Here is a 19,969-nt window from a genome sequence, read left to right as displayed (position 1 = left end):
ATGGTCTCGAGCTGCAAGTAACGATAATTTTCACAATCGATTAATCTGTCGATTATTTTCTCGATTAATCGATTAATCATTTGGTCCATAAAATATCAGAAAACCTTAAGAAATGTTGATCGGTGTTGGTCAAACCAGGAAATGATGACGTTCTCAAATGTCTTGTTTTGTCCACAAACCAAAATGATTGACTTTTAATGATTTCTTTGTTATCCAGAGCAAAGAAATGAAGAAAATATTCACATTAAACAATCGGAAGTCTTGTTTTAATCATGAAAAAAGCTTCAAACCGAATAGTTGTCGATTAATCACTCTAAAATGGTCTCTATTTATATAGCACGTTTCCGGTCTTGATGACCACTCAAAGCTGCTTTACACTGCAGTTTTGCCATTCACCTTTACTTTCATGCAACTATATGCAGCTCATTTTCTATCACTCATCTCTCATACTCATTCACACACTGCTGGCACAGCCATTTTTTTCTTGGGAATCAAACCCACAACCTTTGAGTTGAAAGACGACTCACTCTACCACTGAGCTACGGTCGTTTACTGCTACCATCCAAGAGTGAGGTACATAACCCAGTGTAAAGAAGCCAGCCTCTCCCCTTTGACAGACTTTGTGCAAAGCTAAGATAACCAGATGGTTTTACACAATATAAAATTGCACTCATTTATTACATTTTCATTTCATTGAGTAGTACATTTATATGGCAAATTGGATCGCACCCTATACTGTAGTATCGCTTTTAAAAGTTGCCTGTGTCATGTGTTGTTTTTATGCTGTCGTATTCTGATGTTAGAAAGGTTAACGGCACATTTGACTGGAGCAGAAACAGTGAAGAAGTTACTCCGGTAACTCCTTCCTATAATAGTGTGGATAGTTTTATTACATTTTCCTTTATCCTTTTCTACACGGACATAATGGGGATACGGTGGCTGTGGTTATGGACAGTATAATCACAGTAATTATCCCTATATGAGACGATTTAAAGGCAAATCAAATAGAAGCACGTTTGAACCATGCTAATGTTTATGTTTTGTAACACAAAGCTGTTAAATTTCTTGTTCCCACAGTAAAATAAGCTCAAATGAACTGTGAGTAACGTATATGAATAACGCTGCAGGAATCAGGTGCGACATATAACAAGTTTACACAGGTAAACAGTCTGTGATGATCTGCCACTGTCTACCTATTCACTGCTCTCATTTCCACCTTCACACATACACAGCTCTACTAGGCGCACACGTGCACACACACACACACACACACACTCTTCTCATATAAAGTGCTTCAACCAGAAAAAGCAGCAGTCTGTTTTATGACAGTTGAGACAGGTGATCTTGTCCAGGGAGGAGTGTCATTGTAATCCTCTAATGTTATTATCACACCCACAGTGTGTCTGAGTGTCTGTACCTGCTCTGATTTATACACAGTGAGGCTGGAGGAAATGGTGCTTCTCCTCACTCTCACTGTATGAAGCATGAATCTGAGAGAGAGAGACGGAGAGGGGAGAGAGGGGGGAGTGAGAGAGAGAGAGAGAGAGAGAGAGAGAGAGAGAGAGAGAGAGAGAGAGAGAGAGGGACTCGCACTCCTCCAGACATCGTATAAACGCTTTTACAATGCTTTTACAATGTCAGCCGAACGATGACATATTGGTAATCAGTCACAGCGTTTGTGGTGTTTTACCACTGCTCTCTGTCTCACTCACCTCGAAAAATTCCCTCCCTTCATCCTGGCTCTGACTCCGTGTCCTCACTCCTCTCTTTGAAGTTTCTCCTCCCGTCCTTCCTCTCCCCCTTCTTCTCCACTTTCTCAGTATTACTTCCCTCTCGCTGCTTTTGCCATTTCTCTTCCTCCGTCCCCTCTTTCGCAGCATGCCGCATCATAAAATAGATTGTAATTACTGTGTTGCTGTGAGAAGAATGGATTAATTAAAATATAATGATGCCGATCACACCAGCGGGTGTCTGTTGAAATCTGTCCATTTAGGCGCTGTGGCAGAGGACTTGTAATGCCCTGATCATACTGCAGTGGCCACGCTAATTATGAAGAATGGTTTATTGCAAGGGCGAGGACGGATGGACGAGACAAAGCAATAAGCGCAGGGTCACTTACGATCAACGAGGTTGTTACAAAACATTAAAGATTAGATATGATATCTGTAATGAGGGGATCCATGTTTCAGCAAATTGAAGATAATAATGCTTAGTTGATCCGTGAAGAAGACAAAAACAGTGTGTGTGTTTGTGTGTGTATGTGGTACCTCACAAAATCAGACAGGCAGATCCAAGAATGAGCAGCCTGTTATTTAGTACTTTGAGGTTTTATTTGCCGGTGGTCAATGGTTAAATATTTTCTGGTTTAAAAAAAAGAGCATTTTTCTGCCTTAAACTCTATTTCCACTATGGTGAGTTAATGGTATTTTGTCCACCAGCACATGGTAAGACATCAATTTAAGGTTTCTGGCAGTTTATTTGGAACAAAATAATAAAAAAAACTGAGCGGTGGTAAACTGAGAAGCAGAGTCCCTATAACTTAATTGGTAAACCAAAAAAAAAGGTGTTATTATTGACACATACTGTATTTTGAGACTAATGAATCAAATGTAACTTCTACTCAATAGCATATCATAATATAGTAAAGTGAAAGCGGCTGTACAGAGGTAAGCACTAAGCAAAATGTAATATAAGTGCCCACTCTCTATCCACTTCAGCACAATGGCCTTCGGTCTTGCTCGTGTGGGGTTGTTTAATCTTAAGTACAAGTGCCTTTATTGAAGTGAAAAGTATAGCTTAAAGTGGAACTATTCAAGTAAACCTTAAATTGCAGTGAAGTACTGTATTTAAGTACATTTTTATGCTACAACGCTGTCATTAAAACTGTGGACTTTTTTTTATTCAAAACGACACAGATAATACAAGACAGTAACACAATTACACACAAGATTGTTTTTGTTCAGTTGCACAGGCTGAATCTGCAGATTAAGAAACCAAATGAATGTAAGAATACAAGAAAATACACAAATCCTACACACACGTCGATTATTTGTTGTAGTCTATACAGTGTGTGCTGTGTATGTTTTGTTAATGATGTGACACAGTCTGTGCTCCACAGTGAAGTTAAAATGTAATGTGCACATTGACAGGTGGTTGAAGTATAACAGCAGTGACTGGAGGTCCCGGGTGATAGCTGAGGAAAAGTGAAGCTTCTTTCTAGATCTGCTGTGAGTTGTATCCATGCGCATGTATATATCGACGTATGCGTGCGTATGTGGGAGTGCGTCTTTGGAGATTTAAGAGCTTGTTTGGTGGGTGGACAGGGTCGCCCACATCCCAGAGTTCCCATCTGTTTGACCTCTCTATATAGACTGGGAGCTTTAGAAAACTCTGATGTTGTGGTGCAACCCCTCTCCCCCCACCGCCACCCTCTGCTCCCAGCACCATGACAACAATAAACATGTCAGCCACCACACGCCAGAGCAATCTGCAATCAGATTTACTGTGCATGAAATATGGTGGTGCTTTTATTGGCGCAAAGACTTGTCACTCATAATTTATAGGCTGTTGCAAGCACCGGCTGTGATGTCAGCGAGCTCCCAGCACCCTCAGGGAATCAGAAGGAAGAGAGAGTGAAATCAATAGGGGTGAGGAGTAGTGGTTGGGTGGGGGATAAAGATATGAGGATGGAAAATTTGTGAGTGCGAGAGAGAGAGAGAGAGGAGAGAAAGGAATGAGGCAGGAAAAGCACTGGAGATGGGTGAAAAAAGTTGGGGGAAAAAATAACACACATCCATCCTGGTCCTCAATGGTGGTATGTTTATCAGGTTGAGGGAGTGAAAGTGTCAGATTTTTTTTCCTGCGCTTGTACAAATGGATCCCCCTCTTTTCTCCCCTTCCTCTCCTCTCCTGCGGCACTGCTCTGCATCCTTTGAACGCCGACTCCTATTGATCACATGGTCGACAGAGAGAGAGAGAGAGAGAGAGAGAGAGAGAGAGAGAGAGAGAGAGAGAGAGAAAAATTAATCTGCGATTCACATCTCCAATTGAAGCCTCTCTGACCCAGAAATTGAAAGTGGAGAGTGTGGTGTTGGCACCTTAGCAGCCGAGGGATGGCGTACGGTAGCAGGAGCGGAGTGTCCAAACAGGCTTAATTTCATTTAATCTCCTCTGATAGCGTAGGTGAAACTACAGTAATTATCCTGTGGGAGATTTAGATGGAAAATAACAGTTGTGGAATAGATCAAAGAGACGGTGCCCTCGCCACAAAGACAAAGTGAATATCAAGGAGAATGCGTGAGTGGTGGAAAAAAAACTGGTATGGCATTAAAAAATGAGATAAGATTCAATCCCTCTTTTGAAAAATGATCCACCGTTCACAGAGAACTATTAGAATGTTTACATTTGCAGCATTTTGTTCCATATCAAAATAATTAATTGCCTCCATTTTCAAATTAAAAGTACATTACAACACAATTAAGGATGCAAATGAGGCTGTGCCTGTCGCGAGGAGCCAGGAGAAGTGAAAGAGTGACTTTGTTGATGTATGAGGGTTTGCGTGTTTTTTTGTGTATTAGGTGTGTTGCACTGGATCATTGTGCACAAGTGCGTTGTGTGTGTATGTGTGTTTGAATACAACAAAAAATGTGTCCTGCTGCTGTTATTGAAGAGATAGACTAAGTGTTGCAGTGCCGAAATTACACCAGCGCGGGGAAATAAATCAGAGCTCTGCAGTAATAAACAACAGAGTAATTAGGTCATTTTCCCTCTGTAACTGATCGACCAGAGGAGCTGATACTATGTTATTCCTATTGTGTTAAAGGCTTCTGTCTGTGGTAAGAAAAGAAAGAAAAAAAAATCGCCCAACATAAACACAACACGTGCTCTTATCCATATATTTCTCTTCCGGGGGCTCTGACCTCCAACAAGCCTGTTCCATGAAAGATGTCTACATCGCTCTAGAAACCAGGCATAGTAAAACATAATTTTGTCATAACCTTCCCTCTTTGGAGGGAAAACAGATATAAAAGTATATAGCCTGTGGTTTACGGCGAGTCCCCCTCACCCAGCCTGGCAGCAGGACGCGGGGCTGATGAATGCCGGGCGTCGGCCGACTTTTAATTGCTCGTAAATTTTTGATCCAGGAAAGCCGCCGCGTTCTCCTTGTCCCCGAGCGACATGGGTGACTCAAGAGGGAATGTAGAGGATCTCAGTGAAGAGCAGAGAGGATACAGAAAGATACAGAGCCACGTCATCAGGTGCCCCCAGAGCGCATGTACAAGACTTGTGAGCAATATGGTCTTATCAGGACGGTCCTGTCACCGCCATTCACCTCTGATGTGATGGATGTCCCTCTCTGAGGACACATCAGCACATCAGCAGCAGACAATAAGACTTTTCATGATGCAATCTATTGAATCTAAATAACAATAGCAAATATAACATCATCGTTTTTCATTTACTCGGCCAAAGATGCTTATATTCCTGTTCACAATTGAAACGCAGGGATTTTTCCCAGCCACTGAGTCGACACTGCGACACTGTTCACATCGAGCATCACAAATACGATTTCTCAGTTGTGATAGACGTAGTATTCAACGTACAATTCTCTGAAATTAATGATCTTTTCCCTGTAACATACAACAATATGACCACACCAACACAACAACCGTGTGTTTCTGAAGCTTCTTTACATGTAAACCCTTTATTTTTTAACCTATATGAAGCTGTATGTAGGTTGATAACATAAAAAATAGGTTTTATGTTGTTTTAAAAGCAAAATAAATGATTATTTTTAATGTTTAAGGGTCTTTCAAAAATTTTTGGGTCATAGCTTTCCAAATGTGATTAATATTTTTAGGCTTGACGGATTTTGTATTTTGTCTTGAAAGAAAATTAGAGATGTTTAGGTTTTAAATTCCTTGCTCGAAATCTAATACAATCCAACCAATTGTTTAATCAAAAGAATTATCAGCACATTCATTAATAAAAGCCTAGTTAACTTATATATAGAGTATAGAGTATAGAGTATGAGAGCCAACTATTGGTCTAAATCTTTACCCTACTAAACCATAAATTGGACAACTGATGCTCATTCTTAGGCCTTGTTCAGACTGCCAAAAACAAATCAGATTTAACACCTATTATGAGTTTTATCTAGATAGGTTTTACTGTCATTAACTACAAAAAAAAACAAAACATGAAATCATGTATTTCTTAAATCAGATGTAGAATGTAATTTAAATCAGATTTCTACTGATCTGGCTCAGGTCTGAAAGCTCTGGCCTCTCAAATCAGATTTCACATTGTCTTTTTGCATCACTTTTAATGAAACACACAACATCAATGTCGAAACTGGCGACATCCCTCACTGCACAGTGATTACAACAAAGAAAATAACAATATACTCTGCACAGCGTCATGACGAGGCGATTGTTTGGAGAGTGAGATAATGCACCTTGATTTGTCCCGCATCTGTGTTTGAAAGACGCGCACCGAAAATGGATAAAGCAACCCGTGCAGATAGGTTGCTTTTTGCTTATGTCTGGACACAGAAATATGATTAGATCACTTGAAATGAATAGTATAGACAAAAAAATCTGATTTGCTGGCAGCCTGACCCTGGAAGCAGCATCAAACTACTGAATTCTTATTGTTATTATAATTCGAAGAGCACAACGTAAGGATAGTGAATGAGCTATAGACAAGTTATTTTACCTTTTTGCCTAATGTCCACTTGAAGCACTTCCTGTGACTGGGACTGAGAGAGAAGCTCTTTCTTAAAGGAAACAGGATGATAAACTGAGGTCCAATCGCCTCACATTTGCATACGCAGCTCTCTTTTTCCCTCCTTTTCTGTGGAACAGTCCTTATTGACAGAGCTTGTAGTGCGCTGACAGTAATGGAGATAAGATTGAAAAATGGGGTTTAAAAACTGTCTCTGTAGACTCGTGACTGTTGCCAAGTCTAACAGATGCTCATCTGATCAATTTCTTACCCCGTTTGTCTCCCTTCTGAGATGAAAGTAAGAGGAGATAAATATAGGTTTATCCCACCATTCGCTTGTACATTGCAGTAAGGTCTGACATCCTGCCGAAGATTTTGATTATTTCCTCCTGTGTCTGTCTGTGTCTAGCCTCAGATATCTATCACTTCTTATTTTATTTTATTTTTTTTTTCTTTCCCTTTTCTTTCTTACCCTGCTGTCTGTGTTGATCTCATTTGGTGGTTCTTCAGCCCTCCTCCTCCTCCTCCTCCTCCTCACCTCCCCAAATGAAGACACACGCTGATCATCATCAGGTCATACTCCGGGCCAACGGTCAGAGTTTATAAGGAGCTGGTCAGGGTCCTGTGCACGGATGTGTCGATGTTTTAGACACATTATTAGTACAAGCGATGGTTCGATATTACATTTTACATCTGATGTTACCAGTATCACGTATAACCCTAACCCACAACCTTGTACATCTTCTGATACAGTCTGATTATAATCTTTTACCACTTTTAATAGATGTTAATTTGTCATTTGTGCATCAATATGATATTTTACCACCTAGCAGTAACTATCCTTTTCATAAACATAATGTAATGGAGGCAGATATCCTATCCAGGGATTTTGGCCATGCATATATTATGTAATAAAAACCTTCTTTATACATCAAAAACTATTTATTTAACTATTAATACTCCTATATTAATCGTATTCAATGAATAATAGCATATAAACCTACTAAAAATAAGTTCTACTATTGTTAGGGACCATCTCAGAAGTAAGCGCACAATGGCCAAGGAGGCATTTTTGTCACTTGTGTTTTTATTCATAAACAGTTTGAACTATATAGATTTCAATTGTAGTTATGGCACACACAACTTTTGATAAATTGATTGATTTTGATTGATGAACTTTTTTTCATTTCCCAGATCTCAAAACCAGCAAAAGCTGCACAATGTTAAGGTAGAAACATAATTTAATAATGCTCAATGATTTATTTGTTATAGATCCAGGTCAAGATAGAATGGCATCGTGGTCTGGACAGGACAGCTCCACCTATGAATGACCTTTGCCTCTATTTTAAGTTTGGTTTAAATGTAAGCACCAACAGACAAAGCAAAGTACAAATGACCACAGCAGCAGACCAAACACCAAAAACCCTCATCACTTTCCTTCCTTGATGTGACTGTTTCTTGTGTTTCACTGTCTAACTACAGTCTGTCGGCACACTGACCGGCACACAGACGCAGAGCTCACTTCCAGTGGGCACAAAGGGAGTGAGATGGGTGAGCTTGATCAACCCCAGTAGTGTCAACCCAATTACTCATTCTCTTAAAGGGCTATTAAAACATAATTGCCTGGCGATTTACATCCAAGTTAACGTGGCCCCGAGATAATTTATTATTTTCCATAAGCCCTTTCTTTTGTGTACTGACTGAATGAGTGTTGAGGGTGAGAAAGAGGCAGACTGTAATTTCCTGAGTCATGAAGAAAGGCATGTTGGCAGCCCAGTGTAATTGTTTAAACCCCACTGTCAAACACCTTCCAGTCACCCCCTTTTAATCCTCGTTATCGCTCTCATTAGTCCAGGGTCAGGGTTCAGCCAGCCCGCCCCCCCCATCCCCCCTAAAAAAACACAAAACACAAACCCAGTCCTGGATGAGGGAACTGTTTGGGTGGAGCTGAAGTGGGGAGATTTGTGAATCAGCATTGCTTTATTCACCTTTTTTATTTATTTATTTCGGTAATACAGTTGCCTTTTATTTATTTATTTATTTTATAACTTTGAAAAATAAAACCATTGACAAATGAGTTCATCCAATGCTGATCTGAGACTATGAACTCCACACAACTCATCCTTTGTAACACTCTTTCTCTCAGTATTGCAGTGCTTTGTGTTCATGTCTGGAGCTTTACATTTGCATACATATACATTTAGGTAACAGAAATCTTTAGTGTCAGTGTTTGTAAGACCAAACCTGGGGTTTTTAAATGAAGGTATATAAATATAAACCATTATACTGCACTGCCTGGACTAAGTTACGTTAAATGCTGACAAATATAGATCATATCCAGACGTCCAAAAAAAGCCTCTTTGAGCTAAACCCAACAGGAAGTTGGCCATTTCGAATCTAGTGGGTATTTGGTCATTTGCACATGGTGTACTTTCACAAACTGCTCCAAGAGATTCAATGCAATCAGCTTCAAATTTGATCCGAGCCATATAAACATGTCGGAGATTTTGAGTTTCTGTCACAGGGCGTGACCTTGGCAATGCTTCATTATAAAGACTGTAACTTTCTGCCAAACTGTTGTCCCGTGACCATGTGGCGAATCTTAATCCTTCGGTCGTTGTTGTTCCACCGTTCAGCCAATTAGACATATCAGGAATTTACATATGTCATAGCTGACGAGTTAGAATCAGAACGGAACGGACAAAACTGGATGTTGTGACTTTGTCGCGTAGGTTGGAACACTTTTGGACAAATGTGTTACGCTGCGTTTAGTGTAAATCACATCACTCGTGAGAATAGATTATAAACAAACCATTATATAAACTATGAGTAAATGAATGAATTTTCAGTTGGACTTCCATCCAGCATGCAGATTAAAATGCCTATAAAATACGCAACATTCCAGTCCAATTCATGAACCCTTTTTTTGTTTCTGCCCAATGAGATCATTTGAAATCATTAGATGATTTTCTTAAATAAGGCTTTGTTACTTAATACTTGAGCAGTGCACTCTCCTCCACTAAACAGAACAGAATGTTTGAAGCGATACCCCAACCCAGATAAATTCAGTGATCAACTGACTTTTTATATAACACATCACCAGGACACATTTAACTCTTTAAAACGTATATATATATATATGTATATATATAGCAGTGGCTTCAAGACCAACCAGGCCCCTTTAACCCAAACCCCTGTCCACACACATAGACTAAAAGAATAAAGCGAATAATTGCAAAAATAAACAGCAAGATTTTGTTCCTATTCTCAGTGTACAAGGATGAAAATTGTCCTGTGCTTCGGTAAAATCAAAACCAAGGTAACTCTTGAGGTATTGCCTATGTGCCCATGTGATCTCTGGCGCTCAGACCCCAGGTTGGGAACCATGGACCTATAGCATGTCGTTAAATCTTTAATTTGTGTGAGGATGGGAAATTCTTACTCAAATATCCATTAAAGCTATTGAGGCAATATAGTTTAAAAGGACCCGCAGGTGCAGCATGTTTGGTGTTACCTCATCACTGACCACAAACGCTTGTGTCGGGTCGTTTGTGGCACTGTCCACTTACTTCCTTACCACCAACTCAGCAGAGAACAGGTGATTTGACAAAGTGATGAGAGAGATGAAGGAGGAGCACCCATTCACAGGACAACAGGGAGCCTGCTGGTGTAAATGTGAGCTGACAGGACTGTCAACACACTTTATACAGAGCAGACTCCATGTGAAACCATGCATTAGTCTGTGTGTGGGTTTGTGTTTGGGTATTTAGATCATGTGTTAATTTAAGCTGTGAGAGAATCTTTTAGTCTTGTTTTTAATTTTCGTAGACACAACTTCAACACGGTGCTGCAACGTACAATTATGTCTCACGACCGCATGCATTGTTTTCAGTGTGTGTGTGTGTAGCGAAATGCTAATTTCCGACAACAGTCCATGGGAGACTTTCTTTAGTGTCAAGGAGGCTAAATTAAATCTTATCACATCTCACGTCTATGCGGTTGCATGTGGCTTGCGGTGAGTGTGGCATGTGTTTCATTAGTGGTGGAGCTGCCTGTCTGCAGTTTTAGTACAGTATAACAGTCAGGTGCAGGGAGAAGGTGGGAAGCTCCCAATCACTCAGCGTTGGCTCTGCCTCCCTCTCCATATGGTCACAGAATTTCCTCCGCTGCTTCTCCGTTCCTGTGCCGGCGTGGAAAGCAGTTGTGTGGAATGTGTAAGAATTAAGTAACCCATCATTCAGCACAAACGTGCAATTAAAGAGCTGCAGCCGTCACTTGCATTATTGACATCGTGTGATGCATGTCTGTATAAGTCAACATAATGGATGCGTGACATTTTTGGTTCTCTCATTTAAAAACAAGAAAATGGCAGAGGCGTAAACAGGAAGTATAGATAGTTTTTTTCCGATTTGACGAGTTAAAAGCAATACACTGGCGTGGAATACCCTTCACATGATGCACTGACCACATTTGTATTTTGTAATGATAGGTTAAGTTCAGACCTTGTGCTAGAGTCTCCTTACTACTTTTTTTTCTTTACACACCTGTCTTAAGTAGTGGATGTGCAAAGTTCTTGTTATATTGTAATAATGCCATTTGATAACTCTTTCATCATGTTGTCCATCATACCATGTAATGACAAATGATCCGGTTAATCCAGATGATTGTGTCTTTAATCATGCGCTTCTATTCATATTGGTGGCTAAAGTTGAGTTTACATCAGATCATTTTTTGACTTCATATGATGACTCACTATGATTCTTTTTCACATTATAAGACCTTTTTAAGAACATCAGTAGAACCTTTAGGTTGTCTCGCTAGCCCTATTGTTCATGGAGGTATTTTCATGGATAGGATTTTTGACCTCAAACTTGACTGATCAGCTTACACACACACATACTTACACACACACACAGTTGAAAACAATACCCTGATTGCGCAGCCATGTCAGTGAAAGGTAATTATTGGTTAATATAACGTCTCTTGTTCAAACTGGCTCTGAAGTGATCTCTTCGACTTAACCGCAGAATCTTCAGATATTATGCTGTGGTGAAGGGAAATTCATACCAGAGAGTAGACATTCTTTTTTGATTCAGAACTGTGCCACAAAGACTGGGAAGAGGTGAGATGTCATTTTATACTTAAAAATATTTACAGACTGCTGAACATTTACATTGGTTTTTGTAATGGAATAATTTAAAAGTCACAGTCAAAAAGTGGAAAAATATACTCATGTGACTTTTACAGTATTTTTTATTATCTAAAGCTATCCTTATATGAACACACACATCAGAATACACCTGCTGCACATTAAGAGACAAACCAGAACGATAAAAATGTTTGCTTTTAAAGAGAACCAAGGTCGGTCATACAGATACATTTTTACTGAGCATGTTGTGTTTTCTTTTCAGTCTGTTAGTAAGAGAAATACTGTATATATATATATGTACATATATATATATATATACACATATATATATATATATATATACATATATGTATATATATGTATATATATATATGTATATGAGGCTTAAAATAAAAATATACTACACTGATGGAGACTGAGGCACCAAAATAAGCCTACATATGAAATAAATAGAACTTGATTTAAACACCAAAGGGATCAAATGCCTGATTTCGTATGCAGTATTATGGACTTCATATCGAAATACCAATCCTGCAACACTGTTTACTCAAAGAAGAAGTGTTGTACTTGTCCCTGTAGTGTTCCCCTACTCTGTTTCTATCTGTTCTGATAGCTCATATCAGTATGTTCATAGAGCTCAGCTAGAGAGGGCTACAGTGTAAATATCCCAGAACAATTATTAATCCAACTAAATGTTCTTAGCCGTTGTCAAGCCACTAAGTACAAAATGGTGAATTGCAGACACGAAGAGAGATAATTGCCACTCATACTGGAAATTTGGCAAGCGCCTTCCCCACGAGACCCGGATGAAATGGTGCTTCAACCCCCGAAACTGTCATTCTTAATGAAATGGTAATTACAAACCCAGTGGAACAGCTGAGGGGGCTGCCGGGGCCCACAGAGCCCAACTACCAGAATAAACCTGCTACAACAACCTGCAGAGGCAAGGAAGGGAGGGAGAGAGGGAGGGTGAGATAAGAGGTGGAGAAGGAGTTGAGAAAGACGATATAAAGAGTGTGGTTCAGGGAGGCACTAACACCAGGAATCGGAGATTTATTTCAAATGTGAAATGTAATACACACTCCAGGCTGGAGTGTGCTGTTCACTGGGACCCTCATCAATAATGCTGGCTGTGTGCGAGGCAGGAGGGGAGGTTGGTTAAAAGCGCCCACACATCCTGGGTAATTGATTGCTTTGTAAGTGAACGTGTCTTTAACCTTTGGGAGGTCAAACCCAGTCGGACACCATCAGTCCTGCCTGGGGTTGAACCGCTTCCAGCCGTTTGTCTTCCGCTGCTCCCTTGTCTCAGGGCCGATTTGTCAAGCATGCGATGTTTTGGGTGTTTAGATTACAGGCAAGATGGGAAAACAAAGGCAAAATGCCACCCCAAACAAAAGGCATGAGCCTGGATCTCCCACTGATCTGCAGGCCTGGCAGGAGGCCAGCTACCTGGGGTGCTAAAACTGAAAGAGGGGATGGAGGGGAGGGGCCACTTTGCTGAAACAGAGCCACAATGAAGCCCCTGAAAGCCACAGCCACTGTGGAGCTTGAACCAGAGCCAGAATGGAGACTGAACGGGAGCCAACGTGAGAATTGAACAACAGCCAGAACAGTGACATGAGATAGAGCCAGAATAGCGCCTTGAGACGCAGCCAAAATGGCAGCCAGAAACTCAGGGGGATAGGAGAGAGCTTGGGGCAGCTAACTGTTTTCTTCATGGCAATACACCTCATCACTGGAGGTTTTTAAGTGTCCCTTTGCCACCCTCCCAGGTACTTAGGCCTGTCTGTCTGTCAGGCTGTTACAGAGGGACTAAAGATGATTTATCTCATAGATTATCAGGGCCAGGAGCTCCGCCGTCACTCATGTGATGCCCTGGAGAGACAGGTCAGAAACACCTTCTAGCATGCACACTCTGACACATTTATTTCTTATGGGGGGGGGAGCCATTTACAGCTGACCTGCACCTTTTGACACTTATTGACAGTCAATCTACCATCTTATTAAAGTGCACATGCAGATCATGTCAGTGTTTCTCATCAGTGGATCTGATATTTATAACCGTGAAGTAAAAGCAGCTTGTTCTTGCATGTTTGTGGCACTGTGATTTTGTAGTGTGTGTGTGTGTGTGTGTGTGTGTGTGTGTGTGTGTGTGTCAAAGCACAAAGTGCTGTGTGTGCCTGCCAATTCCATCTGCTGTTCTGTTACCATAGACGTGATGTACCTGCCACTTTCTTTCTCAGCTGAGGTGTCTGGCCTTTGTGAGTGTATTCGTGTGTGTGTGTGTGTGTGTGTGTGTGTATATGTGTGTGTGTGTGTTGTATTCTCCTATACTGTTGTTAGATCTGTCAACCACTAACATGGGCTTGTGGTGAAAAAGGTAGGGGAATACTCTCAAATTCCATATCCCACCCAGGGTTTAACAAACTGTCTCGAACTGTGGAAAAGCTACTCGCTTATCCTAACTCACACTCTCACTCTCTCTCTCTCTCTCTCTCTCTCTCTCTCTCTCTCTCTCACACCCTCTCTCTCTCCCTCTCCCTCCTTGCCACCCAAGCTTCAGGACTGATACCAGAACAATGATTTATTAGATACTTCACTCAAAATGCCTGTAGTATAAAATTGCATCAAATTATAATATGGAAACAATGAAACATTGTGCAAAGAGACCTTGTTCAATCTTGTGTTAATTCTAGCCAAAAAAAAAAAATATTGGTGGCAGTATTTTTTTTAAAAAGACAATGAAGATGTATTGTCATCATTAAGACTAAAACATTCATTGGATCTCAGATCATTTGGTTTACAATGCAGTTCAGCTCTGGGAACTTCTTGTGTGGAGTTTGCATGTTCTCTGTGTGTGTGTGTGTGTGTGGTTTTTTTTTTGTTCTCCAGTTGCTCCAGCTTACTCTCATAGTCCAATGACATGCAGATTGTTGAATAGTTGTGAATGTGAGTGGTGTGTGTGTGTGTGTGTCCTGTGATAGCCTGGTGACCTGTTCAGGATGTGCATTGCCTCTTATGATTCATTTTCACAATGGGATTAGCTCCAGGTCGTCCTGCAGTGCTGGAGAGTGAAAAAGTGGTTCTGATGATCCACGCGATATATGGATAGAATGAAAACATGTTGCATGTTTTAAGACAGGGGTTTTAGTCTGTCCTTTTGTGTCTGAAAATGTCCCATAGAGGAAGCAAATACAAGTACACACACATACATCTTTCCCATTGCTTTATTAAACTGGCCTTACATCTCTGCCCCAGCCAGATAGACTAATTAATTACCCAGTTTTCTACTGCTGAGACAATTACTCTGTGGCAGAGCCTGTGGTGTGTATACATGTGTTTTAGAGGGGAGGAGAAAGAGTGTATGTGTGTGTGTGTGTTTGTGCTGGGGTTAGAACTGAGGAAGACAAAGTCCTCATGTTGGTGCCAGACGTTAGGTCTTCATGGCCCAGTGGTTTTTCAATCAAGACATGATTTGTTTATCTCCAAATATGCTTCCATAGCTGAACTTTTTCCAAAGTCACCTCATTCTTCACTCTCTGCTTCTCTTTTAACTTTAGTTTTCTGTGAAATGTGGCTCAACTGACAATATCCCTTTCCTTTGAAAGCCTGTACTACAATATTTCTGTTGTGTGTGTGTGTGTGTGTGTGTGCATGTTGTCTGTGTGTTGGCTGAACGCGAGCCGAGTGGGTGTTTGTGTGACATACACCGACTCGCCCTGAGGGACAGGGGAAGCAGAGCGCTGCACCTCCTGCAGGGGGTGCCATGTCTCCCAGCAGGGGGGTGCAGCAGGCAAACAGAGGGGTGCCTGTACAGCTCCCCACCCAGACCCCGACACACACCCACATGTGCGTTGTTCTACTTCACCATACCATACTGTGCAACAAGATTGGCGGGGTAGGGACAGCGTCCTCTTCCAAACCTCCACTAATGCATAATTCATGTACAAGCAGCAATTTTGATATTTTGCTGGGGGGGTTAGAAAAGCAGGTGCAATTTCAAAATAAAGTTGCACAGCAGCGTTCATAGTCATCCTCCTGCAGTCTCCATATGGAGGGTCAAACGCACTGCCATCAGGAGCTGACAGTGAGTGGTCGTGAGTCTGCTTTTTTCATTGTCCATGTGCTTCATATGCAACAATAATGCCACATGACATGAAATCCATGTATCCATGAAATCCAGGGATATACAATCGTCGTCCTTAATTTTTAGATTTATCTGTGGAAAACTCAACTTTTGAACTAGATGTGGCTTCCATGATGGAATCGGTTGCCAGATGTCATAACATTTACTCAACACGTGGAAACAGACTTTGTTTTTGATTGTCGCATCTCTGTTTGCTGTGTCACATTTAGTGACATGGCATCAAAAAGGTGTCCCTTTGAAGATGCAAACAAAGGCTCCTGGTTCAGTATTTGCTTTCTCCAGAGTGAAAGCAATAAAAACACTTTAGACCGTTTGCCAAGCTTGTAGTGCTGCCTCACTCGTCCTCATGCTTTCTCTCCCCCTCCCTCTCTCTTTCCCTACAAGGGCAGAAACATCTGAAAGGACTATACCTTGGTTTGTGTCCAACAAAGGCTCTCTACTGAATTTCATCCTCTTTTGAATTTGTGTTTGAATAACACAAGAGCTACAAATCAAAATAAGTTGGACACAGAGAGTGAGGTCATGGGATGTAGATCATTGTGGCTTCCAGTGAAGTCTCCTTGAGGACGGAAAGGGTGGCTGCTACTTTGACTGATGGCTGTAGAGACTGAGAGAGCCGTTTGGTGCCCATTCTCCTGAGACTAAGTCTATGCCTGTGCCAAACCCCTCATCTCCCCCCTGCAATATATTTCATTAAACTTTTAACTCTTTGTGAGGTAATTCACTTGACATTTGAAGGCTTTGCTGTTGAAGGCTTCTGAGTGCTTCTAGTCAGAGCAGGATATTCACCTAATACACTTCTACAAATTATATTTCAAACTCTTCCCTCCATGAAAACATTCAAAACAGAGAATTGGATGAATCTGTATCACATCCAACAAAGCTGAGCAGCATGGTGCAGCATTTCATGGTTAGAGCCATGCAGGTCCCAGTGGCACCGATATAATTAAGACCTCATCTTAATTACCTAATAAGCTTAATTAGTAACATTTCTGAGCAGCAGATTTGGCTGCAAGAGCGATGGAAATCAGACCAATGTTAAGTGTGTTTGTTATTTCATTTAAATCTGATTGTTAATGAAATTACTGCATCATGATATAACAGAAACAAACCACACTGGGATTGACCATAGGGTTAATGCTGCCTTCCATTCTCCTGATAAACAATCAATTAAGTAGTACAAAAGGAGGGCAAACACAACAAAATGAAATATGTTTGTCGGCTTCTCATGTTGTCAAGCATTTATTGTATCCGCTCTTTGTTCATTTTGAATTAATCCATGGGTGGATGTGACGGCGAGAAGCATTAAACTGACCAAGGGTCTGTTATGTTGTTGTCTGAGGTAACTAACTAAGGCAAGCCCACCAATCATGCAGAGGAGCTGCTGCATTCTTGGCCACTTAATTAGAAGTTGTTGATACCACAGAAGGTGTCACCAACCTTTTCAGGCACTGAACAGATGGTGTCCCCTCTTTTTGAGGTCCTGCCAGTGCCCAATCTGTGGCTCCTGGGAAAATGACCTAACTCACAGGCAGCTGCTTAGTGCGGCTTGAGTGATTCTTTACAGCCACTTCTATTTGGGGGGGACTTAGCAGGACATACCACTGCAAACAAGGGGTGAGGCCACCGCACTTTAGCTCCCAAGATCTCTCCAAAATGTGTTTTGGTTGCAGCTTTGCAGTTGTTTAATGGCAAAGATGAAGCAAAGACCTCGACCCTGGAGATCTTGATGCGTCAGTGCTAGGAGAGTTTGCGTGCACCTTCCACTGCTGCTGGCAGATGGTGTGAATATCAACAGAGAAAGGACCTGGGAAGACCTGCAGAACAAAAAGTGAAAAGGGTTCCTCGACAGTTACAAAGAGGCCCCATGGATAGGTGGGGGGGTTGAGTTGGGGTGGCCTTTATCATTACGGATAAAGAGAGGGAGTAAGAGTTTGCGAGGGCATTCGCTGTCGAGGAGTATGAGTGGATGGAAAAATTGTGAGGGCCGCAGTTTTGATGTGTGGAGGCGAGGGGTTGGGGATTTAGCATGCTTCGTGCTGCGTGGACAGAAGATGTGCTGTCACTCTGCAGTCAGCTTGGCTCAGCCTCCCTCCAACCACGCAGGAGGTGGAGAGAGAACAAGTTGAAAATTGGATGACTGTGTTTTCTGACTAATTGCTCGATATGCATTACACTATGTGGGTTTCGTCTTCAAGACGTTTTAATCTTAAACATTTTTCTGCAGCAATTTCAAGACGCTGCCACATTCTTTTGAAAGAGCGCACAAATCCTGTAATTAAACTACTCAGAATTGTAATAAACCACTGCAGTGGCGACGTGTCTTCCAGTTTTGTTCTGGACACATTTCTATTTGACTCTTTCTGAATGGAGCGATGTGCTACTCTGTTGATTAGATGGCTCAGGAGTCTCCTTGAAAAGTGCTTCAGCAGGGGACATGGAATCAGTCATTTTCATCATGTTGAGACTTGACTACACTTGTTTCCTGCAGCTTTCTCTATCAGATATATGTCTGTCTGAGTGTATGGCCATGGAGCTCAGACTAGCCCGATCAATCTGTGCGAGCTATGGCATTTAATAGGTGCACAGCTCTCACTGAGGGGTGCAAGGTTCCTCTGCTTCAGATCGTCACTGCTTTTACAAACGCCTTGAACGACCTTGAACTTCAGCGGCGCACCTAAACCCCACACACCCGGCTGCCTAATGCTATTATGCTGGGCCCTACATGCTAAAAGTCATTGGTGGTGATAGTGGCTGATTAGATTGTGCCCATTGATCGTGCTGTTAGGACGAGGACGGTGTGGGCTGCAGCTCCTGCCTCTCCTCACGCACACTGACAGTCTGAGACAGAGGAGATGGAGCCCCATGCAGGGCAGCAGATTGAGTTATTGATCATCCGTCTCTGTCCTCCTATCTATGTCTCTCTCTGCTGCAAGAGAGAGACCCCGTCACTAGGATAATGAATTTCACTTATTGCAAATTAACGGCATAAGGTTTGTATGGTAATAATGGCAGAAATTTGCTATTTGTCACCCCCTATGGATTCCTAAAAGGAGGAGGGATGAAGGGTATTACAGCCCCGTTACTCTGTCGGAGACTGTGATTGGAATCGGAGGTTGCTGAAGGAGAGAAAGTGTGTGAAAATGAAAGACTTGAGGAGAGAATTAAGGGGAGACTCGTGAGGACTATGATTTCAGCATCACTGAAGCAGCGGAGGAGAGTTCTGATGCAAGAAATTTAGGTTTGATGGAGGAGAGTGTGAAAAGGAGAATGTGAAGAGGAAACAAAGTGATAATAGCAGGCAGCTCAGTGGAAGAGCGAGGGCAAAGAGGAAGCATGAGAGCACAGGATTCCAAGAGTTTGTGAAGAGATTGTGTAGCAGGAGGAATAAAGTGGAGCGAATGAAATCGGCTGTGGTCAGACAGTCACCAGGCTGCTCTGCCGGTGCTTGAGGGGCAGCCATTGTGCTCCCAGCTCCTGGATTGGTGTGGTGAAGAATAAATGATGAGGCTTGATTTCAGTCCACGAGATGGCACCTTGTACAGGATCAATCCCGCAATTACAGGCAGCACAAACAGCAGTCCTCAGCCCCGGTTTGGACAGTGCATGGAGTGATTGTGTCAGAGGACAACGTCATTTTCGTCAATGACTTGTTGCCTCCTTGTGCTGGAGTCATTAGCCCTTTAGTCTGCTCCTTCTGCACATTCAGCCGCCCAACATAAAAACCCTCCGGCTCACATAAGTGCAGCCGCTTGCTTTATATCATACACATGAACATAGAGCGTAATGCTGTGTAATAGAATGCGTGTCTCTTGCTTTTCCAGGTATGGTTTTGGATTGTTGGATGCTGCGCTGATGGTGCAGCAGGCTGGACACTTTAGCACTGTTGCTTCACAGAGGACATGCACTCAAGAAGTCAAACTTAATCCCCCCAGGTAAGAAAAAGT

General features: G+C 41.8%; 1 protein-coding gene across 1 annotated transcript in view; it reads left to right on the top strand.

Annotated features, from left to right (window-relative positions):
• Window positions 1-19,969, top strand: part of LOC122774677 (endoprotease bli-like) — an 84,657-nt gene that overhangs the window by 18,186 nt on the left and 46,502 nt on the right. The window contains exon 9 of the mRNA XM_044034150.1: window positions 19,847-19,957. Within this exon, the coding sequence (XP_043890085.1) occupies window positions 19,847-19,957 (111 nt within the window). The remainder of the gene's footprint in view (window positions 1-19,846; window positions 19,958-19,969) is intronic.

Source organism: Solea senegalensis, linkage group LG9 (genome assembly GCF_019176455.1).
Source record: "Solea senegalensis isolate Sse05_10M linkage group LG9, IFAPA_SoseM_1, whole genome shotgun sequence".
In the NCBI taxonomy this organism is placed as follows: domain Eukaryota; kingdom Metazoa; phylum Chordata; class Actinopteri; order Pleuronectiformes; family Soleidae; genus Solea; species Solea senegalensis.
This window is presented reverse-complemented; position numbering and strand designations above follow the sequence as displayed.